Source organism: Pithys albifrons, chromosome 1, assembly GCF_047495875.1.
Source record: "Pithys albifrons albifrons isolate INPA30051 chromosome 1, PitAlb_v1, whole genome shotgun sequence".
NCBI classification, from domain to species: domain Eukaryota; kingdom Metazoa; phylum Chordata; class Aves; order Passeriformes; family Thamnophilidae; genus Pithys; species Pithys albifrons.
In genome coordinates this window covers 25,405,574-25,430,160 of record NC_092458.1, presented here as the reverse complement: position 1 = coordinate 25,430,160, position 24,587 = coordinate 25,405,574, and the positions used below count along the sequence as shown (strand labels likewise).

Here is a 24,587-nt window from a genome sequence, read left to right as displayed (position 1 = left end):
ATCCCACTGGGGTATCACTGGGGTATCTGAAAAACATACTGCTGTACAGAAAACACAGTTCTCCACTCCTCCTCTTTCTTTTGCATAAATTAGTTCTCCCTTGTAGTATGCAAATAGCAGCAATGTGTAGTGGGCCTCATTCCATATCTTTTGGGCCAGATTTGTTTTTATTCTGAACCCTTTTTTATTTCATCATTTTATCTGTGGCTCCGACCTAGGAAGCTGCTCACAGCACAACTACAACTTGAGTTTTTTAAATCTTTTTTTGATTTTCATTTAAAGATGCTTAGGAGAATCCCCTGCCTACTAATGCCTTTGCTTACCTAAAGAATAGACATGGGAGATTATCCATAAGCATGCTTCACCTGCAGAATCAATAAGCATTTCTTAAGACAGCAAGTTGGCTCACACTTGGTGCTTATTCAAGATTTAGCCTCTGCTAGAATCACCAACAAATGCTCCAGCTGTGAAAGGGCACATCACCCCACTAGGAACCATACCCTGCCTCACGCACCCTGCCTGCAGACAGGAATTGCTTACACTCCAGCAACCTGAACTTGATGCCAGAAAGTCATCCAGAGATAAATATTAGATAATTAATTAAGTAAGTAAATAAATACAATTCATGTTTATTTACTACCAGTCCCCAGGGAAATAAATCAGTAAATAGAGAATAAATAGAAAAGCTCAGAGCATCTCTCTGAACAGCTTGCCTTGCAGAATGTTTGTAACATATGTGTTTGGTTTACCTAGCAGAAAACAATTCATACAAAGAAAGACAAGGGACCTCAACCTGGTTTTACCTGCACAAGGTTTCAAGTAATGAGATCTCACTGACACCCATGTAATGGATCTGGAAGTTTTAGTGACACCAGACCTGGCTAAGAACAAGCTGCTCTTGCCCACGTCTCTTCTGATAGAGATGGCAACCCACAGTCCTGCACCCATCCCCTTTACAGTTTGTGTGCTTCTGCTGGGAAAGGAAAGGATTTCAAAGGTTCTCAGGACAGGGGAGTAAGGTCAGAGAGTGGGAGCACAGGTCCAGTTCCCTGAAACACCAAAGCCCATGGAAATAAATGTCTGGAGGAGGCTCCTTGCAGTCTTAAGTGCCATTGGCACGGCTGTGACCCTCAGCAAGCTCCATGCTGCAGAGCTCGAGGCCACCAAGGATCTCCCCTTTACTGCAGGCAGAAGCACGGCCACAAATCTTACCCATCTCTCAGGCCATCCCATCTCTCCATGGTCAAAAGACCAAATTAATTCTGGGTTTTTTTATGCTGTGACCACAACCTCTAGTGAGCAACTGAGGCAGACAAGATCATGGACAGGTTTGATTTTAACAAAATGCAATTAATCCAGCAGATGCAAACTGATTAGGTAGCATTAGATCCTTGCATGATAAATCATTCAAGACAAAAGACTTTACATTTTTTGTCAATTGTAATCAAAGGGATTCAACATATAAAAGTGAATATTTACAAGTAGCAACCTAACAAATGCAAATTAATACAAACAGGAGACAGAAGTTAAAGATGTTCTTTAGGTGCAGTGACCATAAGCAACACTTTAATAAAATCCCAGTGCAAACCATGAAAATCTAATACACCTAGAATGCTGTTTTCAACTTTTCTCATCTATTTTATCTTCTTTTTTTTTCATAAGAAAGAGATATGCATCATGCTGTCTGCCTGCTACACCATATCAGCATAGGGACCCATTTTCATTTTCCACTGCATCTGACAAAGGAGCAGAGAGATCAAACTTCATTTCATTACTATAAGTTTCATGAGAAGCTGTGACTGGACAAGGGAAGAGCAATCTAAATTAGGGCCTCATTAAGTAAAAATGTGAGGTTAGCAGTCATCTATTCCCTCTGGCTCTCTGACTGGGCCATTCAGCATACATGTAGCACAGAAACAACCTCAGCAAGAACAGCCTCCCTCCTCTCTGATAATTAAGAGATATGGAAGAGACTTGCAGGATGATTAGGGAAGATCCTGGGAGAAAAGGACAGCAGAAGTAAAATGTAGGTGTTGCAATGGGAGATGAGAACAAGGGATGCCAAATGTGGAGCTGGGATTATTGCAAAGATATGGTGCTAGGGGGACAGAATACAAAGCTTCACTACTTTCTCTGCTCTTGAAAAAGCTTGTTATTTTTAGTGCTTATGGCTGAATTCAAAGCCAATTGAACTCAGAGGGAAGATTTCCATTGAACTATTTTTGTTAGGATGGGACAAAATATACTTAGTTCCCATAACTGCTCCTCTGAATCTAACAAGAGTAACTGATGCTGCTTCCTTCTATCTCAGCTATGTACATCTCTCACAAGAATAGTACACATGCCCCATATACTGAAATACTTTTATATCTCCATGAGAAAAGCTAATTAATAGAGGAAAAAGATGAAGACACAACTAGAGTGAAGACTCATAAAAAGTCTGCACTTCTGCAAAACCTCAATCCAATTTTGATTTAGGAGATCACCCATAAAAAAGGCATCTGATGCTGAATTTCAGTGAAATGTCAGTATTATGGGAAGCTGCATTTGTAGATGGATTGCTGTTTTCTCTGTTGTAAATGCTACCTTTCCTTTCACAGAAAGTTAGTGTTTGAATTCTGTTATTTAGATTGCTGGTGAAACGCATGTTTTGGAGTAGTCTGAGGGTGTCTGTTATGACACAAGATATTTAAACAGTATTTGCAAAGTTACATGCATATATTAGATACTATATAGCTCTATGAATAGAGATAAAACAGGTGCTACCCTAAACTAATTATTTCCACACAGCTTAAGATTTAGTTTATCAACATATTACTAGGTAAGCACATTATTGCCTCTCTGCAGTGAAAAAACATTTTTATAGCAGAAATTTTCAGTATGGATAAAAATAAACCTAGAAAAAAAGCTTAGGAAAATGCTAAGAAAACTCAGAGATAATTGCATTTAAAGCTCATTATTGAACATAAACTAAACCAACCAGGAACACTTCTCATCGCATTTATTTAATATTGCAATTTCAGGGTAACTGAAAAAATCAGAAGCCACAGAAGGGGCCCATCAGTGTAAAATGTAATAGTATTCTAAAGATGCTCAGCTACCTCTTCCGATGAGTTCCTCATTTACCATTTAAAACATCACTGTCTTTTTTGCCATCTAGTCAAAATCATGAGAAGAACTATTTTCCCCAAAACTTCTTTGAAAAAGAGAGGTAAAAAACAGTGGAAAAATAGCTGAAGAATATTTTGCTATTGAAAGATATATTTCTCTCTCTCTCTCTCTCTCTTAAGAGTAGCGTTCCCAATAACTTGTTTCAATAGGATTCCAATTATATCTGAATTTCAGACAAATTAACAGTTTATGGGAAAGACAGTGAAAAATGCACTTGCAAACTTTAGGATACAGCCAGCTGGCCAGACATCAAAGGAAAAGGATGTACTTTTCTGAGTCAGTTTCTTGCCACCCCTTTCTTACGGATGCTTGAGATCTAAAAATGCCGGTGTTTTGTGAATTTCTCCAATGAAGATTCAATTCTTTCACATAAGATTAGTATAGAAGAGAGGACTGACTAAAATTCTGAAGTTTTAACACTATTTTCAGATCCTTAAAGAGTAATTTAATCCTTTTATTTAGCATGAGCAGTATTTTGCCACCTTCTGGGAAGGAGCAATTTGTGAGTAGTGCAATGAAAGCCTGTTTTTCATAGAGTGACATCTTACAGTCCTCACCCCCTTGCACCTTAATGTTCTTAATGTTGCACTTTCAATGTTCTGAATTTCTTCTAGGGTCATTAAACACCTCCCAGTACTCTCAGATCCCCACGTCACTGGCCTGCAGTTTCATTGGGAGGCACTGCATGCCAGGGCTCCTTCTGCACATGGTGGCTGGTCTGCAGGTACATATCTACTATTTGGCCAGCTGGCAGACCAGAGAGGCTGAAACCATGTTTGGCAGTGGGATTGACTGATGGTTGTCTGCCTCCTCCAAGAAGTTCTAGATATCCCCTTAGTTTTCCAGTTATTAAAATTGACTCATGGGTTCAAAAAGCTAACTGGAGATACGGAGAAGGAAAGGAAAACAGAATAGAAAAAATAAACAGAAAAGCATGACTGCATAAGATATAATAATTCTTACAAAATTAGTCTTTAAAAATATGAAGGGAAACTCCCTAGCATCACAAGTATTTGGAAAGGGATATCCCTGCAGAACTAACTGCTTAGGGCTGCAGAGACTAATTGGAAAAAACAGCCTGAAGGAGCAGTATGTTTTGCCTAAATAGTAGGATTATGGACTTAGTGATAAGGGTTGTGAGCTAGAGAAGAAGTATGTGAAAGTACAGACACGCCATAGACTGAATTCTTAAGAGTGTACAGAGGAATATTTGGCTTGTTACACATAATTGGGATCTTCTGTTTTCCATATTTCTACTATTATAAATATTATTAGCAGATGGCAACTAAACTATGGGTACATGAACAATGTCTGTCCCTTTTGGTTTTGGTGTTCGGTCAGATTTCTGATATTTCAAGTCCAAAACGCAAACCCACCAGGACTGTGTGTCACCACTCTGTCCCCAGAGATGTGTCCATGGACAGTCTGGGACTTGCAGAGTAAGAGCCAGGACACAGTAAGACTGGCCAGCATAGAGCTGACCATGGGCTACTTCACCTCACACAGATTTGTGTGCAAGCAGCCACCCACGGCACCGACCCTCACAGGGCTGCCACTCCCTGGGGTCCCCAATGGCCCATAAGGAATCAGACTCTTCTCTTACTTGAAAACACTCTTCATGGTTGTATTTGACTTTCAGTCATTCTCTAGCTTTATTCTTAATGTTTACTTTCAAGACAATTTTGGACTATCTTGAAATGCTGAAGTATAATACCTTAACTTGCTGGAACATTATACAACTCAAGGCTGAATTCAAGCAAGTTTGAAAAACTTGACTCATGATGGACCGTTTCTGCAGACATAAACTCATAAAACTGTTTATGAGTTTAAGAGTTATAAGAGTGAGAGGTAGGGAAGACTTCACATCCTCTTCTCAGTCGATATATATCTTTGAATTTTAATTCAGTGATTTTTCTTTAAATAACTTCTACCAGCTATGTGTACAATCTTTCTCTACTGCCTGTTAGTGTGGATAATTCTTGATAATCATTACACATTTATGTTAAACATTAGTCACAGACTTTTGTTGAGATTTCTCAAGTAGCCTAGGAGATCAAGATCCATAATTTCTGTTTATTTTACCAGGCATTGTGCATCAAAATCCCCCACAGTGGCTTTGCTATGTCAGCAAAAACCATTTATGATTTAATATAAATATGGACTTACTATGGAGAACTGTAGAAAAAAATCTCTGCCTTCATCTGTAATGTCCTACTGTATTTTGGGTTTTAATTTGTCCTCCTTTCACCATGCACTTTTATCAAGCACATTGCAAAACACAGTCAATATAACAGCATAGTCCAAACACACTGAAGCTAATAAAGAAGAACCTGCTATCAGCAGAGTTATCAGTATTAGATTCCTGCAGTTAATACAGCAGCCTACATGTTAATTGTACTGTTCTGTCCTGAAGAGTCAGTCCCAAAGCACTTAGCAAATTACACTCTGAAACTGCTTCTGCCTCTGAAACAGAAGTGCTGGAGCATCCTCTATCTTTTGAGCAGGGTCAAAATTCAGCCCTAAGGCAGTGTGTGAATGGTGCAGTGAATTGGAGCTGCTTATCTCTGCAGGCCTGGACTAAAATTACTAGATTAGAAATGGGGACCGAGGAGGTTGGGGGGAATTTATGTGATGATCTCATTTTAGTGAACATAAGCTTTTTGACTAACTCACAGAAAACAAGTGCCCCAGTTTCCTCTGACTGTCCTGTTCTGATTATCTGCCAGGTTACAGGTCACACTGATTCCTACCCGAGACTTAAATTCAGTATTTGCTTTGGAGTTGAAAGGGACAGTTAAACCCTCTGGCTTTGGGGTTGTTGGGGTTTTTTTGTTTGGCTGGTGGTCTTGCAGGGTTTCTTTTGCATTCCTGTCTATCTATTCCTCTATTAGAGGATCAACAGAGTTAAAAAACCCTAATACCAAGCAGGTAATGCTCAACTATTGCAATGTGCTGCCTTCTGCAGGGATGATGAACTTTCAGGGACTTAAGGTTATAGTCATCAAGATTTTCTCAGTGTGGAAATACTTTGTCAGATTACAACAATGTAAAGACAAGTTTAAAACCAGTCCCACCCTATCTATGCTCTCTTTGTTTCTATCACAAAGTCCTGGGAGAGTTTTCCCTTGGACCACAGTGAAAGCAGGACCAAGTTTTTCCAAGGTAAAAAATTGAGTGTGAAATCCTTCGCATCCTTCTAGAGTTCAGTCCCACAACTGTTCCTATAAACTGCTGTGATCACAGGCTTCTACCTACATACACAGAACACATACTGGAGACCAGGCTAAGTTTTGCTTACAGTCATCAAAGCTTGGTCTTTCTCCTAGTTCCAATCTGGAACAAGTCACTTTCCTTGAAATCAGAAACTGATTTGCATCTCCATTTTGTGTCTTCTTATAGCAAGGAATTGATGGGTGTGCTTGTGAATCAGAATGTTGGGAGGATTCATTTTTTTCTGGTGAAATCATAAATAATTGTTCTCCACAAAGGAGAATCAACCTACGTTTCCCCAGCACTTGCAAAATGCTTTTTCAAGATTCCATTGCATAACTCAATTTTGGAAAGTTGTTAATATCTCTGGGTATAGGAAAAACATATAAATAGAGGGTTTCTGACTTTATTTTTCATTTTCAAAGAGCTATAATTGGAGTATTTCCTTGACACAGCTTACAGAGTATCATCATTAGGAAAGCATCCAAAGCAAAAATAAGGAAATGGGATTCCTTGCTATAGGCTTCAGGGAAACACAATTTCTAATTATTCTAACAAGTTTCAAACTCAAACATCCTTCTGAGCACTCACTATCTTAACTTACCAGGAAAGCCTGTGCCAGCTAGCAGCATCCACCAAGTCCCACTGCTGCAGTTTTTCACTACTGCCTATAACCTCCATCTGTCAGGTAAGAGGGAAGGTGCAAGACCCTGCATCACAGACACAGGGGCAGGAAGCACCACAGCCCCTGGCTGTGCTAAATCCAGGCCAGAGCACTCAGCAGCTGTAGGCCTGGTCTCTGCCCTTTGTATCCCCACATGCCTTCCCACAACAGCATAAATAACTGATAGAAGAGAGTAGATCTGAACAGGAGAGCAAATCACTCCCTCCCCTCTGACCCCAGCATGTTAAGATGAAATGTAATGCCCAGTTGTTTTGTTCAGCTGCTCTGCACCACAGGGAGACAAGGTTTTTCATTTCCTTAAAAAGCCCATAGCAAAAATTCAAACACAATTGGCAACTCACCCGAAGTGGCTGGCTAAACTCATGGAAATGCAGAACAGGAAGAAGTTTTTGATCATGATAAAGTCAGAGACCATCCCATTGTCCATTCCAGAGGAGAAAAGGAACGCAGGTGGTTGCTTTGGTGGAGGTGCAGCTGTTCACTTTGTTCTTACTCTGCAACAACACAAAAAAATTGACAAATTATTGCATGGACAAACAGTGGGATAGCTGAGTTCAGCTAACACCGCATCTTCTGCTATCTGCGCTTTTCACAAACTTATCTAAGCTTATGTAAACATCAGCTGTTTATGTAAAGTTGTGTATCTTCAAGGACATGTTTTACCTTCTGCTGACAGCAAACTGCAAAACAGGAAAAATTCTTTGTGGCCCAGTTTTCACTTATATTCATCTGTTGTATAAGTAACTAAAGAAATGGCCACGATTTTCCAAATGCCAATTTCAACCTTTTACCTATTTCAACAACTTCCACATGCCTGCAAACCCAGGGCTGTGTGCAGCCTCCGCATCCTTTCCTTCCATCGCAATTTTTTCCCATTAAATACCCGGCTTCCCTTTCCAAAATCCCAGTTGAAATGCCAAGAAACACCTACTGCTTCTTGGAATTCATGCTGCTGATGCACAGCTTAGCAAAAGGAGGGTAGGCTGTTGGGGGGTTGGGGGAGAGGGTAAAAAGTGACCTTCCTCTCAAAGGCACATAAACCTCACGCTAGCACGAAGAATGACAGTAATGTAGCTGCTCCAGCGAATGCCGCTTTTTGGATACCTGCCTCAGCGACCAGATCACCAATTTCAGCATTGTGCACTAACGTTTTCCTCTGTGCCCTATCAAAAAAAAAAAAAAAAAAAAAAAAACAAAACAAAAACCCAAACAAAAACAAAAAACAAAAGGCAAAAAACCAACCAAACAAAAACCCCCAAGCCAAAACAGCCTAAGCAAAGCACAAACAAACAAACAAAAAAAACACTCCGAAACCAACAAAGACCCCAAAAGAGCCCACAAAAATACACTCAGAGGGGAATTGCCTGGATTTTCCATCTGAACGCTGTGCCCCCGCGCTACATCGTTCATCAACTTACTCTTCCACCCCGCTGGCAAGGCAAGACACCCGAACCAAAACCCGTCCCCCGGGGCAACCCCCGCCCGGCCCTCGCTGCCTCGCAGCGGGTCCCGCTCGCTCCGCGCCGCTCCGTACGGGGCACTGCGGGGCCGTCCGCTCCCTTCCGAGCACCCGCAGCCCCGGCCACCCGCACCTGTCCGGCGACTGCCGCTCAGTCGCAGCCGCCGCCCGCGCACTGCGCCCCGGAGCGACGCGCACAGCTCCGTGGAGGGTGGCACCTGCCAGCCCGTGCCCACTCCGCCGCCCCTTCCCTCTCCTGTCCCAGTCCCCACGGCGCCCCCGGCTCGCCCTCGCCCGCCGGCCGGCCGAAGTTTCCCGCGGCCGTGTGAGCGGCGCCGGGCGCGGCGGGGTCCCCCCGGGTGTCCGCGCCCGGGGCTCTCCGCCGCCCGCCACCCTTCGTCCATTCGTCCGTCCGCCCGGGCGGGCGCAGGAGCCCGCCGCTTACCAGCCGCCGGCGGGGGAACGAGGGCGAGGGGGCGGTGTTTGCCTGAAAGTTGCGGAGCGGCAGCGGGAGCGGAGCGGGAGCGGCGGCGCTGCCTCCCGGCCGCTGGCAGGCGCGGCCCCGCCGCAGCGCCGCGCCCGCGCCGCCCCCGCGCCGAGCCCGTGGCCGGGAGCGCGGGGAGATGTACGGGGCGCGCCTGACCCTCGGGGACCCCGGCGGGAACCTCCCGGGAAGCGGCCGCTCCCGGACCCGTAACAATCTCGGGAAGCTTCAGCGGCTCCCTGGGCTCCCCACGCCGATCTGCCGCGAGCAGGTCCCACCGACCGCCTCCCGCGGCTGAGTCCCGGGCGAGTTCGGCCAGCGACAACCGTACTGGAGGAGAGGTAGCTCCTGCACAGCCCAGGCGTGTAGGTGTCGTACAACCATGGCCAGGGTCACCCACCACTCCAGCACAGCCGAGGCTTACCGGTATGTATGTATAAGCACCACACATGTAAAAGCGTACATACATACACAAGCAGCCGTACATACCCAGATATGTATCTATACTCCTCTTTTCTAGCCGGTGGACCTGATCTAAACCATCATAACTCTTAAATGTTGAAGTGGTGGTCTTATATCCAGAACATAAACTCTCTTTTTACATCCTCATTATTAGACAACCATGGGTTGTAGCGGTGTTAAAAATTCCAGGAGACTTGCAATAACTTCGAGGTTTCCTTGTCATTGTGTGTAGTGCTGATGCTGATCCAGAAAAATGGATGCACTGCTTCACAGCCTCAATTATGGGAGCATTATGCTTGCTACATGTTCATCACATATATAATGTACTGCTTGCAGGAGCATTTTGAACTACGTGAAAGAAGAAATGAATGTTGTAAAGTCCCAGTTCCTGGGGATTCCTTGAGATGCATGCAACATTTTGCAGCATACCCATCTAACACGTGATAACATGATTTCAATATATACTGCTGTGACCATACTTCAAAATAGCACTTCAAACTCCATTATTAAAAAATTACCGGATCTAACAAGGTAATACCTGTCTTTCAGGCAACATTATGGATCAATGAAGCATTTGTACTTTTTCTATATCCATAGAAAAGCCCTACGAAATTCATCCCTCCACTGAAATATTTTGTAGCTCATTGCCACTGAGGGTGCTGCTCTATGTGTGCCCAGTCCATGGTCTGCACGTTCTGAGTTGAAAACTGGTCCTTAGGAATTTCAGTTTACATTTTTTCCCACCTAACAAAACCAGAAATGTAGCCCCAGGAAGAATTTTCTGTGTAAACAATGAATCATTTTCCTAGAATCATTCGAGTAGCATTTTCTTGGGTAGTTCTTTGTAATTCACCTCTTCAATATTCCCTCAAGACTTATCAGGTATTGGACTAGGTGATCTTTAAAGGTCTCTTCCAACCCAAACCAGTGGGTTCTATGGCTCTGTATCTTGTGCTCAGCTGTGTTCAAGTTTTACAGCAATGATTTATGGTCTTAAATGCAGAGCGAATGACATACGTTTTTCCTCGTTGTTCCTTGGTGTCTTCAATAAATATGAAGTTGTGAATGAATGTTGCTATCAGAACAGCTTTCTCAGTGCTTAAAAATATCTGAGTAAAGTAGTATGAAGCGCCAGTAGTTTCTCATGATAATGTTCTTGCCTAAGAGTGTTTAAATCACATTTTTTACAGTGCTTTGATTTCTGGTACAAACTATTAATATCTCCATATAGGTGGTGTTGTAAAAATATGTGATCTTTAAATAATTTTACAAAAGCGAGATATAGGAATATTGGCCTAAACCTTCATGTAAATGGGCAAGAACTGTGTGCTCTGGCCTTTTGCTCCAGCTCCCCAGCAAGCAGAGCTGTGCCGCTGTTCCTCTGACTTGTTCTATCTTCTTCACGAAGCCATATGCTGCAGATCTGCTTCTCAACACCGAAGGCAGGAAGTGCTTAGGAATCGGGGGAGCGGAATAGCACGAAAATGTTAAAGAAAAAGAAACAAACGAGAATTGTAGAATCACTGAACAGTTTGAGTTGAGATCTTAGATTGCCTAGTTCCACCCCCTGCCATGGGCAACAACACCACGGAAACGCATTAATCGGCGAAGAAGCGAGCTGAGGAGTGCGGTGTCACGCAGCTCGGTGCCGCCTACGCTGCGCCGAGCCCACCCGCTCCTCCCGGTGTCACTGTCACCGCGGTGGGCGACCTCGGCCAAGGGCTGTTGTTCGCGCCGCCGCCGCCGGAGGGCAGCACAGCTCCACACAAGCGGCTGCGGACCGTGAGAGGGGCGTGGGGGCCCAGGCGGCACCCGCGGGGTCACGGACCGGTTGCTCCAACACTGCCTGCGTGGGTGTCCGGGCTGGATCCCGGCAGGACGGTGGCTTTGGCCTGTGAGAGCAGTTAATGCCAGCAATGGAGAGATCGCTGCTTTGAAGGCAACAGTATTGTACATGTCCTCTCTGCTGTGTATTTCATCAGGCACTCCATTGTGATTCTCCTACCCTGTTTGAATCCTTAGCCTGCTTGTCACGTTTTAAAGGATATATCGAATTTAGTATGTAAAACAATTGCTTTTTATCACAGGGAAATATCTTGGTTGGTTGCTTGGCTGTTTTTATTCTGTACTGGTGTTCAGCAAAAGCCAGCGTAGCCATTCCATACCATGATTATCCTTCAAATTTCGGAAAAATTTTGTGTGGTCTCTCTCTGATATTTCTCCTCCCTACTTCATTAAGGAAAGTTGCTTATTTGTAAGGATGAATGTATTTGAGATACATTATCCTCTACATGGGAGTAAAACAATAGTACAGGCATATCAGGCCGTGATTTTTCCCGTGGCACACAGTGGGGAACTTCCTGGGAAATACACACCTGCCCCTAGCACTGTGACACTCAGTGTTAGAAAATGGCCTGTTTTACCAGCAGCCAAAGGCATCTCTGCAATTGATCGTCATCCCCTTCTTCCAAGAGAGCTACAAGAAAACCCATGAAGTTGTGTGGATGTGTGACATGCTGTGAGAATTGAACCAAGTAGGCTTTTCAGTGGCATTCTCTTCTACAGAAACAATTCACTTCTGACATCTATGTGGAGAGGACTGCCTGTGTTCTTGAAATCTTCCGCCTTTGGCCTCCTAGCTAAGTTTCCACACAAGGCAGCACTTGAAATAGTGAATTTGTTGATCTAAATCCTTTTCCAATAGAGAGCAGTCTGAATTAATCAGTCATTGAAGGAATCCCTAAGCATCAACTAATAGCAACTCAGCCACTTTCAACACAGAAATTGCATCTAAACAAAGGGTGAAAGTCTTGGTTTTACTCCTTTCTGTGTTAGGATCTCTAAAGATGACACTCAAGAGGCTTCTATTCAGCCCTGGTGAGACACACCTGGAGTACAAGATCCAGCTTCAGGCTCCCCAGTATTAGGGAAACACAGACATAGTGCAAAAAGTTGAGCAAAGGACCAAGAAGATTATTAAAGGACTGGGGTGTCTCTTTTATGAGGAGAGGCAGAGAGAGTTGGGACTGTTCAGCCAGGAGCAGAAAAGGCACAGGGGGGGAAACTTACCCATGTGTATAAATACCTGAGGGCAGGGGAGCTGAAGAAGAGGGAGACAGAGTTTGCTTAGTGCCACCTACTGACAGTAAGTCAGTCCTCTGAGGAGTGGCAGGGGTTGTTTAGTCTGGAGAAAAGAAGGCTCAAGGGAGACCTTGTCACTCTCTACAACTACTTGAAAGGAGGTTGTAGCCTGGTGGGGGTTGGCCTCTTCTCCAGGGCAACAAGGGACAGAGAGGGTTCAGGCTGGACATGAAGAAGAATTTCTTTACAGTGAGGATTGTTAAGCATTGGAACAGGCTGCCCAGGGAAGTGACGGAGTCATCCTTCCTGGAGGCATTCAGGAACTGGCAAGATGTGAAGCTTAGTGCCATGGTCCAGTTAATGAAGTGGTGTTCAGTCAAAGATTGGACTTGATCTTGGAGGTCTTTTGCAACCTCAATGATTCTCTGATTCTTTGACAGGACAAGGTACTGCGGGCATAAATTAAAAAACATGACATTCCATCTGAACACAAGAAAAAACATTTTTACTTTGAGTGTGGTTAAATATAGGAGCGGGTTGCCCAGAGACATTGTGAAGCCTGTCTGTGGAGACAAAACCTGAAGGCAAATGATGCTAGGAAGCCCACTGTAAGTGACCCTGCTTTAGTAGGAGGTGGGCCTGGCTAATCTCTAGAGGTGCTCTCCAGCCTCAACCATCCTGTGATCCTGTAAGATATGAAAACTCTGATGTCCTGTGAAAATCTGTTACTTTCCCCAAACTATTTCCCAGCTGTGTCTGGTAGTGAAATGATGCAAACAACCTTGCTGATGTAAGAGGTATTAAAGTCTGATGACTTTGAAGCATTTGGTGTATTTCTGAATCATAAAAAAGGATATTGATAGCCTTCTTTCCCTGTCATGTACACCTGCTCTGTAATGCCATGGACACCATAAAACACGGTCAGTGCACTGCATTTCATTTGTCTGATGGGCCACTCTGCAGACAGAGCTGCATTTTGAATCTGGTGTTTTGGTGGTTTGTTCTGTGCACCCCAGTGTAAATAGGGAGCTACTTAATTGAGTTTTGTGAAAGGTGGCTGGGGGTGGAGTAACACTAGGAAGGATTGCTCCGAGCTGGTCCCTTTTTGTGTGACACAGAAGACATCAGTGGTGCCATGAGAAGAGAAGGGCATGTTGCTATTCCAGCAAAATTCCAGCGGATTGTGAAATGCGACACCTTCAGGAAGTGACACTGATACTTCTGCATGCTCTTTGTTGTGATTCCCAGATCTTCAGGGTCAAAGGTCTTAAAAACATCATCTGAACCTAATGCTGAGCAGGTTACTTTCTGCACACATTCAGTTTAGAAATGAATTAAAGACTACGTTTCTCTTTGGCAGTTCATCCTGTCTATTTTGGGCAATCTTCAGTCTGTTTCCACATATTAGACCAACAGCTGAGCAAATATTCAGGGTGTGCCTCAATACTGTTGTCCCAGATTTATAGAATGCACTAAGCTTCAGTGTTTCTGAAAACCACTCTAGGCACCTTTCAGAGGTCCCTACTCCAAGATTAGAGCCCTGGGTGCTAGAAACCCTATTTCTCAAAAGTGACTGTGAGGAAATGTAAATTACTTTGCATCTCTATTGGATACTTTGCCCCATTAGATTGGAGAAATGATTCCTAGACATACCTCTGCCACCCAAAGGAGTGGAGAACATTTCCAATATTTTTCAGCCCACTGTAAGGTTTTAATGCTCTAACCCTTGGATTACAGCATTAAAGCAAAGGTTGTCTGTTACTTAAGTGACATTCCTCTCTTTCTGCACCCCTGTAAAGGGGTTACATCTTTTCCCCCATATCCACTTCATTGTCTGAGTCTTTACAATTCCCTTTTCCCTTACCAATTCTCTCGTCTCTACAGGTTAACCCAGCTGGTTCAGATTTACACAATTTAAATTCCACCTGTGTGGCTTAGATGAATATGTTGAAAGCCTAGCTGTGGTCAATGAAGAGCGTGGCACCAGAGCCAATGGCAGGGATCATCAGGCCTGGCACTGACCTTTGCAGGGAAATGTTGCACACAAGTTTTGACAGTTCACTCATATCAGTTCAGCTTCTCAGTGAGATAGTTCTTTTCTCCTCTGCCCTGGAAAAGAGAACTTCCTCCACACCAGTGGATAGCAATGCAAACTCAGAGAGTGGGGTCAAACCTGCTTAGAAATATTTTTCCCATGGAAGAGTTGTGGTTTTAGCCACATCCTTGCTGGGTTCAGATGTGAAGTCTGCTTCCTGTTCCCGCAGTATACCAAAGTGTGCCCTGAAGATTCAAACCATGAAAGCCAAAGGGATTTGAAACACATCCTGAACTCTTAGTTCATGGTCCTAGTTTCAGGAGGTGAAAGGGTCTACTTAACAACAGTGCCTCCTGCATCACATAGTCCACAAATTTCTATAGCAGTATATACTATGACTTTCTGATTTGCTTTCCTCTTGTTTTGTAAGAATACATGCTGTTTTTTCAGGATATCTATAAACTGCAGCAAGTCACCTCCTTTATGAGTATTATATCCCATAAACAAGGGCCTGCTGTTATATCACCTTAAATCTGTCCCTGGTTTCTTCTCTTGTTGGCATAGTGTTTTTAGCAGAGATGAGATTGTGGACTAGTGAGATTGGCATTGCAAGTAGAAGGAGATTTGAAGTAAGGGTATCACTCAATGAAAGTTTATAACATGATGTTCTCTTAGACTTGATGTCTTTCATTAACAAATTGATTTAATGTACATATACAGATAGAGTGGGTACAGGTGTGAAGTTCACACTTTGCCCTCCTCTGAGCTGGACCCATTTTTCCTGCTTGGCAACCATAGACATTGTCCTAATAATATGGAACTTACAGTGCAAATAGGTGTACTTAACTTCTTAACAGGCCTAGTGAGAAGCAGTGCTATTCAAAGACAAAGATAGTAAATAGAGGCACAGTTTGTTTTCTCAGTCTGTGTGCTTTACTCAGCAGCAGCAGTCATTGTATCTTAACATTCCCAGGTGATTACCTCTGGATCTTCCATTTCTCCAGAATTTAACTTTTAAACATGAAATATATAAACCATACTTCTGCATAGAAAGATATAATAATGTATAGGATGAATAAGCATTCTTTAAATATGTAAGATACTTGTAACTAATATGTTCATATAGATTATATTAAACACCGGTGATACATGCTTGAGCCTAAAATATGTCAGTTTTCTGGTGCAAACTTAAGGGGGATTTTTTGCACAAAAGTGAGCATCAACTCAGAAAATCTCTGAGTGATCCTATCATATATAAAATACCTTTGATTCACTTCTTCAAAATGGTTAAATTTAGTGGTTCCTATTTTAGCTAGTTAGAGTATTTGAAAAATAATGGGTCATTAGGGTAACATTGTATTTAATCTTTAAGGCCTCAGTTCTGCTGTCTGGTGATTTGGGTGCATATTTGCCATTAAGTATGGCACTGTGTGCTGGTTTAAACGTAAACCAGTGGTAGGAATGAACCCAGCTCAAGACAGATTACAAGTTAGAGTTACGATTTACAAAAAAGATTACAATTAATACAATGATACAGCCAAAATTGGTTTTAACCCACAAAAAACAGATGTATAACCCAGCACCCTGGTGTTCATTAGCCCCTGTCCTGAATGCCACATGGTCCTCCAAACATAAAAGGAAATGTTGGTGAGGATGACAGTCGCAGTCTGGTCAAGAGTGGCAGTCACAGTCCTGTCGAGGTTCTCGTCCCCCTCTGAATCCGACGAGTGGTATCAGAAGTCCCCAAACATCAAGATTATATATGCTCAGGTTCAGGTGGGAATGCCCAGTACCTTTCCCAGGGCCAGGAGTTTCACAATGGGTGATTTACTCTCTGAATCATGGGAAATGTTTGGAATCTTTGATAGGAGTGATTGTTTTAGCTGCGTATTATGCCAGTCCCTAATGGCCCACTAGCAGACGTGACCCATCGGGCTGGGTGCGAAGGTGCTAATGCCTCCCTGGAGAGGAGTTATCACAGCTGATAACTCTTCACTGGTGTGAAGACAGAAACATTCCCATGTCTGGCAGGGTTCTTTAACACTGAGCTTGTAGCCTGAGGTGCCAGGTGTGCTCTGGGCAGCTGCTGTAAATGATCCATTATTAACAGTTCATGGGAAATTACACAGAGGGTGTAGAATACACAGTTTTGGTTATACCCACATAGTAATAAACTAGTCCCAGCCCCTGTAACCAGGACACACTGCATGGTGTACTCCTTGTGAGGGTAGAGCACACCTTTAATGATACAGTTGAGGAAAAGCCCATCTAAGTAAGAAAGAACTTTGTGGAGAATACCCACAATTCAGCTTCATACATATGACTCCTAAAGAAACCTTAATCAGACTTAAATGAGAGTATATGAGTCCTGCATCAATATTCAAGGCTTTATGCATATGCTACTGCACATGGAATTCCTTCATAACAGGAAGGAGAGAAAAAATCTTGGAAGGAACAACACAGAAATTCATTGAACTAAGAGGGACGGATCAATTTTGATACATTTTTTATTAAGTATATATTCAAATATTCTTAATGGATGGAAGGTGAATTTACTAATGGACAGTATAGGACTGCAGTAAACTCATGTATTTAGTGATGTTAAGGACAGAGTATTTGAATTTTAGGCATTGGTTAAATACAGACAAGACATACTAAAATCTATTTCACATTTGGAATACATCTCTGAGTTTTATTATGCATACATATATATGTATCTCTCATATTTAGAATATAAGATCTATATATTTATGCATCTTGATACATGTATGTACATATCAAGTCTACCTATCAATTGGGTTTTGGCTATGTAAATGCTAAGATAAGATTGGATTAGCATGTTTAAGTTGTGATGAACTCAGTCCTTTTTGGGCTGCTGTAGTTTCCATATTTACTGCATTTCCCTGTGTTGTTTATATGTGTGCTGGGCATACTGACAGAACTCATTACTTCTGTTTTCTGAACAATAGAGGTAACTGTCAAAGATGCAAAAAAAATTAGTATCAATTTCTGTAAAATCACATGAGCTTTCAAGTCACTTGTAATGATTCATTATAAAAATTAACTGCTGCTACAGAAAAATACACTAACACATACCATTTGGAAAGCTGTAGACACAACTTACATTTATTTTAGGATTTGCAATGTACTGATTTTCAGGCTGAATTTATTGGCAAGAGCTAGGTGGGAATAAATGTTCTCAGCAGTTCTGAATCCCATTACATGTGACTTCTGTTGTATAGATTCAAGTGATATTATTAACAAAATTTCAAGAAAAATGAGGTTTTAAGTTGTTTCATCTAGAATTAGCTTTTACAGAAATTGAACAGAGCTGCTAAAAAAAAAATGAAAAGAAAAGGAAATAACCTGACAGTGCCTTGTTTTCAAAAATGTATTGATGGAGATTTCACAATGATTTATATATAAAACTACAGGATGTTAAATATTAATGATTGAACTATAGCAACCATTATAACGTACCACACCAATGCAGGTGATGCCAGTCCTAGATCTTTGTGGGGAAATATTTTGTCAGTCCCAGTGCAGTAGAATTCAGAAAGATAAAAATAGTAACATATATTATGTATATCAGTCAATAAGCGAGATTTTCTTGCAGTGTAAATTGGCCAAGTGAAGGGCAGCAGAACTACACCCATGAATCAGCTGAGGATATGCCTGAAGTGTCACCCAGTAATTATGATTCAGTCAATGAGAGTTTGTTTTAATCTGAAAAATGAGATTTGGCACAAATATTAAATAGGGGCATATTTTTTTCATTTTGGTAGACATTTAATCAATGAAAAATGCAGGTGGCTTTCTCTCTAAACAACTGCAGAGCAGGCTCAAATTTGCCAGTAGTATCAGTCCATGAAAAGAGTAGACTAAAACATTAGAGTTTTAATAGAGTTTTTGTTTTAATATTTCTAAGAACATCAGTAGTATGGAAGAGGAGGGTATAGTTGCAGAAAGAATTCAGAACAGCTGTGAGAAGTTGTCATACAACCCATGCTTCAGACATTCCCTTTGACTGTGAGAGAGTCAGATTAACTCTTCACTATGGGCAGTCATTTGTTGGTACAGAAAAATCAAAGGTGAGCAATTCAGACTTATATAGACCCTGTGAGACTGAAGGCAGATATCAGCTGAGAAGCAGCAAGGCCACAGCTGCTGTTGTCCAGTAAAGGAGAAATCACTCCCTAGGAGTTCTTAGCAACTCCCCAGAAGTTTCTCATGAGAACTCCTCAGGTTTCCTACAGGACACTGGAGATGTTCCTGAAAATAGTCAGGATGACTTCACCAAAACACTGGACTTGTGAGATATGGATTATAACCAATTAGAGGTTGCAGTTACATGATGTGAGATTCAATTTAGCCAATTGAATGTAGCTTTAACCCTATATAAACAGTGTGCAGTGTGTAATAAATGGCATTTGCTTGATCACATTGGTCTGGTGCATGGTGTCCTTATTCATCCATGTATTTATTGTTTACTTTAGTCATTTTCCTTTTTTTGGCCATAGGGAATTTTTTTTGATTTTCCTTGCTCTCTCCTCATAGACTGTTCCAGTTTTATAAAGGTGATTGAGTGTTCAACATATTTAGGATGTAGCACACCCAAGTTCATTCCTGGGTGCACAGTGTTTTCCTGCACTACTTGTTCTGTAATTTTTGAAGGAAGCAAACAGGCATACAAATGGGAAGGAGAGAATGTCGACATCCCCAGATTGCACACTGATTTAAAGTCCACATCAACTCTATTGGCTGCATATTTTTGAGAAACAAGACTGCTTCTATAAGTAAAATAAGCTGGATTTATCACCACACCTTTCACCTCTAACAACTGAAAACTAGTAGATTAGTTTCAGATTTGGGAGTATGTACTTTGAATAGACTAGACTGCTGCTCAATTGTCTACTAGAAACTTTACCTGTTTGTCTAAACAGATGAGTTGTGAGTTCAAGGAGCTAACACCTATATTAACTTTAGGAGCCAAAAAGTGGGAATGGTCAATAAACATAGCATCTCAGTGGCATGGAAGGGGATCAAAAGAATATCTTCAAAGAGAAAATAGTAACTTAAATAAAATATGATCACTAGAATGATTGCTGTTTGATCTACTGGTGTTTTTCCAGTTTACTAAAAAGAATAAAACAAGTGACATCAAATGTTAATCAGATGCTTTTGTGTAGAGAGTGCTGGGGCAGAATCCTGGGTATGTCCAAGATGGCAGGAGGGAACAAGTTTCAGGTGAAAAATCAAAGAAAAGAGACACTAAACCTGAGAGTTTTCCACTCTAACTGCATTTCATCATAAAGTGTCATTTTGTTGAAATCAGTTTATGGTGCTTTTATCACAGCTTTTTGAGTTCCAGCATCTACACCATGGAAAAGTAAATCACCCACCCTAGAAACACCAGCACCCCACTAGCTAAGGCATTCAAGCAGGCATGGGTGAACCAGGTTCAAAACTCTTGTGTAAACACTGTACTGGAGTATTCCTCACTTAATGTGAAGATAAGTCCAGAATTCTGGCAACTGAGTTTTAACTGCATCTCTTATTTTATGGATGACCCGCTTGGGCTGCCCAAGGCTTTCAGAGCACTTGCAGTGGTAGACAAAGTTGGTGAGAGCCATGGTTTCTCAGCACCTCTAACTGCAAGCCTGTGCAGTCTCCAGTGAAGTGCACAGGGTTGCAAGCCATGAATTTTAATCCTTGCTCTGCCACTAATTCACTGTGTAGCTCCAGGCAAGTCCCTATCTTTTCAGCTGTAAAATGGGAATAATAATAATGGTTTCCTATCTTTCGGCAGCGATAAATTCATCTGTATTCTTGAGGCATGCAAATACTACAGCGATTGGCCCAGAAAAGACCACGAAAAAATGAATAATTCTGTATTTACTGCAGGCTTTGGGTGTGCAGTAAATAAGGCAATGTTAACTGGCTGGTGAAGATTACTTTTCTAAGTAGCTGCTTATTCAGTAGGTACTATGTAATCAGTACCTACTTATCCTGTGTAATGAATGATAAAGTGTTCCTTGGGATAAAAAAATGTGTGAAGACACATTTCAAGAAAAATATTAATGCTGATTTACAGAAAGGTATAGTTAGGAGTTTATCATCCATTTAGGTTCTAGTGTTCTTTGACTTTAAAGGTCTTGATTTTGGCAGCCATCGTGTTCTTCTGAGGCAATTGTCTTCTGTGCAGGTGCATGACTAGGTATAATAACTTGTTCCCTGCCATAAGAGCAAGGACGATTTACTCAACAATAGCATTGTGACTGTGCACATCTATCATTCTTCATGTGCAATTATTTCTGTTGGAAAACCAGGAAAACCAAAATTGAGCTTTTTTTTTTTTTTTTAAATGACTGCTCTGATCACACCATCATATTCCCACTATTATATTGCATTTTTATGAGTTCTGAGATTAGTTTCCGGGTAGGCAACCTGTTCGATTTGTTACAGTGTCTCTCTTTGTACACAAATTTCCCCCAAAGGTCTCCTCTTGTAAAAAATACATTTTAGCTGTTGAAAGTAGCAAGGAAAAGAATGAAGACATGAAGACATAGAATCATAGAATCATAGAATCGATTGGGTTGGAAAAGACCTCTGGGATCATTGAGTCCAACCCTTGGTCCAACTCTAGCCCATTTACTAGATCATGGCACTCAGTGCCATGTCCAATCTGCGTTTAAAAATCTCTAGGGATGGTGAATCCACCACCTCTCTGGGCAGCCCATTCCAATGCCTGATTACTCTCTCTGGAAAGAATTTTTTTCTGATCTCCAACTTAAATTTCCCCTGGCAGAGCTTAAGCCCGTGCCCCCTTGTCCTATTGCTGAGTGCCTGGGAGAAGAGACCAGCCCCCACCTGGCTAGAACTTCCCTTCAGGTAGTTCTAGACAGTGATGAGGTCACCTCTGAGCCTCCTCTTCTCCAGACTAAACAACCCCAGCTCCCTCAGCCTCTCCCCATAGGGCTTGTGCTCCAGTCCCTTCACCAGCCCTGTTGCTCTTCTCTGGACTCACTCCAGCACCTCAATATCCTTTCTGAACTGAGGGGCCCAGAACTGAACACAGTACTCAAGGTGTGGCCTCACCAACGCAGAGTAGGTGAAGGATCACTTCCCTGGTCCTGCTGGCCACGCTATTTTTGATACAGGCCAGGATCCCATTGGCCTTCTTGGCCACCTGGGCACACTGTTGGCTCATGTTGAGCTTCCTGTTAATTAGTACTCCATGGTCCCTTTCTGCCTGGCTGCTCTCCAGCCACTCTGTGCCCAGCCTGTAGCGCTGCAGGGGGTTGTTGTGGCCAAAGTGCAGGACCCGGCACTTGGCCTTATTGAACTTCATCCCATTGGAATCAGCCCATCTCTCAAGTCTATCCAGATCCCTCTGCACAGCCCTCCTGCCTTCCAGCAGATCGACACTCCCTCCCAGCTTGGTGTCATCAGCAAATTTGCTGATGATGGACTCAATCCCCTCATCTAAATCATCAATAAAGATGTTAAACAGGACTGGACCCAACACAGACCCCTGGGGAACACCACTGGTGACCGGCTGCCAGCTGGATGCAGCTCCATTCACCAGCACTCTCTGGGCCTGACCCTCCAGCCAGCTCTTAATCCAGGAGAGGGTACACTTGTCCAGGCCATGGGCTACCAGCTTTTCCAGGAGTATATTATGGGAGACAGTGTCAAAGGACGTGCTAAAGTCCAGATAGACCACATCCACAGCCTTCCCCTCATCCACCAGGTGGGTCACCTGATCATAAAAAGAGATCAGGTTGGTCAGACAGGACCTGCCCCTCCTAAACCCATGCTGGCTGGGTCTAATCCCTTGTCCACCCTGAAGGTGCTGTGTGATTGCACTCAGGATGAACTGCTCCATAACCCTGCCAGGCACAGAGGTCAGGCTGACAGGCCTGTAGTTGCCAGGGTCCTGCTTGCAGCCCTTTTTGTGGATTGGGGTGACATTTGCCAACCTCCAATCATCTGGGACCTCCCCAGAGAGCCAGAACTGTTGGAAGATAATGGAGAGCGGTTTGGCAAGCTCTTCTGCCAGGTCCTTCATCACCCTGGGATGGATCCCATCAGGTCCCATAGACTTGTTAGGATCCAGCTGGCTCAGTAGGTCAGTAACTATATCCTCCTGGAATACAGGAGGGGTATTCAGCTCCCTCTCCCTGTCTACCAGCTTCAGAGGCCAGTTGTCTTGAGGGCCACCTGTCTTACTGCTGAAAACTGAGGCAAAGTAGGTGTTAAGTACCTCAGCCTTCTCCTCATCTTCCTTAACTATATTTCCCTCCAAGTTCAACAGAGAATGGAGGTTTTCCTTGCCCCTCCTTTTGTTATTAATGTATTTATAAAAGGACTTTTTGTTATCCCTAACTGAAATAGCCAAATTTACTTCAAATTCCACTTTTCTTTCCCTAATTTTTTCCTGCATGACCTAGCTCTATCTGTAAATTCTTCATAAGTAGCCAGCCCTTTTTTCCATAGTCTGTAAACTTTCTTTTTACCCCTGATTTCTTTCAGAATCTCCCTATTTAACCAAGCTGGCCATCTTCCCCTCCGGCTGGCATTGTACATGGTGGTATGCTAACACTTCAATTCAAACTTTATTAGGGTAGTATGAGCATGTTTATCCTGGAATTTAACTGCTTACTAGACCATTGCTATCACATCTGTTAAAAACATGTGCAATCTGAAAAACAAGCTGCCAAATGTCCTTTTTACAATTACATTGTTCAGAGATTTATATTGTCAGTCTGGATGGTAGATGAGAGAAGTGCGTGTTGTTTACCTTGTCTTCAGGAAGGTTTTTGTCATTGTCTCCCATAAGATCTTCATAGGTAATCTCAGAAAGTGTGGGTTAAATAAGTGCACAGCGAGGTGGATCAAGAACTGGATGAATTGCAGGGCTCAGAGGGTTGTGATCAGTGGCACAGAGTCCATTTGTAGGCTTGCAGTGAGCAGTTTTCCTTAGGGGTCAGTACTTATTCATCAGCGCCCTGCAAGAAGGGATGGATTGTACCCTCAGGAAGTTTGCTGAGGGTATAAAAGTGGGAGGAGTGGCTGACACACCAGAAGGTTGTGCTGCCAATCAGTTAGACTTGGACAGGCTGGAGAGTTGGGCAGAGAGGAACCTAAAGAAGTTCAATAAAGGCAAGTGTGGGATCCTGCACCTAGGTAGTAATACCCCCATGCACCAGCACAGGTTAGGGGCTGACCTGATGGAAAACAGCTCTACAGAAAAAGTCCTGAAATCTTGGTAGACAATAAGCTGTCCAGCAATGTGCCCTTCTGGCCAAGAAGGCCTGTGGTAGTATCCAGTGGTGCAAGGCCAGCAGGTCAAGAGAGGTGATCCTGCCCCTCTACTCAGCTCTAGTGAGGCTGCATCAGGAGTACTGTGTCCAGTTCTGGGCTTCCCCACCCAAGAAAGTTAAGGAACTACTAGGGAGGGTCCAGCAGAGGGTTATGAAGATGGTTAGGGAACAGATCATCTCTCTTATGAGGAAAGGCTGAGGGGGCTGTGTCTGTTTTGCCTGCAGAAAACTGAAAGAGGATCTTATCAATGCATACAAATATTTTAAGGGCAGGTGTCATGAGAGTGGATCCATACTCTTGTCAGTGGTGCCCAGCAACAGTACAAGGGGCAATGGGCACAAAGAGAAGCACAGGAAGTTCCATCTGAATATAAGTAAAAAGTTTTTACTTTGAGGGTGACAGAGCACTGGAACAAGCTGCCCAGAGAGGTTGTGGAGTCTTCTTTTCTAGAGATATTGAAAACCCACCTGGAAGTGATTCATGAGTAACATGCTCTAGGTAGACCTGCTTAAGCAGGAAGGTTGGACTAGATGATCTTTCAAGAACAACCAGTCTGTGATTCCCTATTTTATGTTTGTGTATTTGATGTGTTAATGCAGCAGGCCACTGACAGGTCTCATTTGTATACAGTTCTGAGTCATGCTTATTTTTCTATACAGATGCTCTTTCAAAA

At 42.8% G+C, this 24,587-nt stretch overlaps 2 protein-coding genes across 8 annotated transcripts in view; one reads left to right on the top strand and one right to left on the bottom strand.

Moving 5' to 3' along the window:
• The window catches only part of GABRA5 (gamma-aminobutyric acid type A receptor subunit alpha5), a 58,738-nt gene extending 49,630 nt beyond the window's left edge, over window positions 1-9,108 (bottom strand). The window contains exons 1-2 of one of the 6 annotated variants that reach the window (XM_071547754.1): window positions 8,971-9,108; window positions 7,408-7,560 (exon numbers count right to left, since the gene is read on the bottom strand). In XM_071547754.1, the coding sequence (XP_071403855.1) occupies window positions 7,408-7,493 (86 nt within the window). In that variant the 5' untranslated portion in view covers window positions 7,494-7,560; window positions 8,971-9,108. Of the gene's footprint in view, window positions 1-7,407; window positions 7,561-7,729; window positions 7,806-7,857; window positions 7,999-8,170; window positions 8,205-8,484; window positions 8,548-8,658; window positions 8,924-8,970 lie in introns of those variants that run through there. The other 5 variants (XM_071547761.1, XM_071547770.1, XM_071547789.1 and 2 more) reach the window with 5 other exon arrangements.
• GABRB3 (gamma-aminobutyric acid type A receptor subunit beta3) overlaps window positions 1-24,587 on the top strand; it is a 211,302-nt gene that overhangs the window by 41,695 nt on the left and 145,020 nt on the right. Inside the window, exon 1 of one of the 2 annotated variants that reach the window (XM_071547743.1) lies at window positions 9,419-9,435. The exons of the other annotated variant lie outside the window; for it this stretch is intronic. The gene's annotated coding sequence lies outside the window, so the exon portion shown is untranslated. Of the gene's footprint in view, window positions 1-9,418; window positions 9,436-24,587 lie in introns of those variants that run through there. 2 annotated transcript variants of the gene reach the window in all.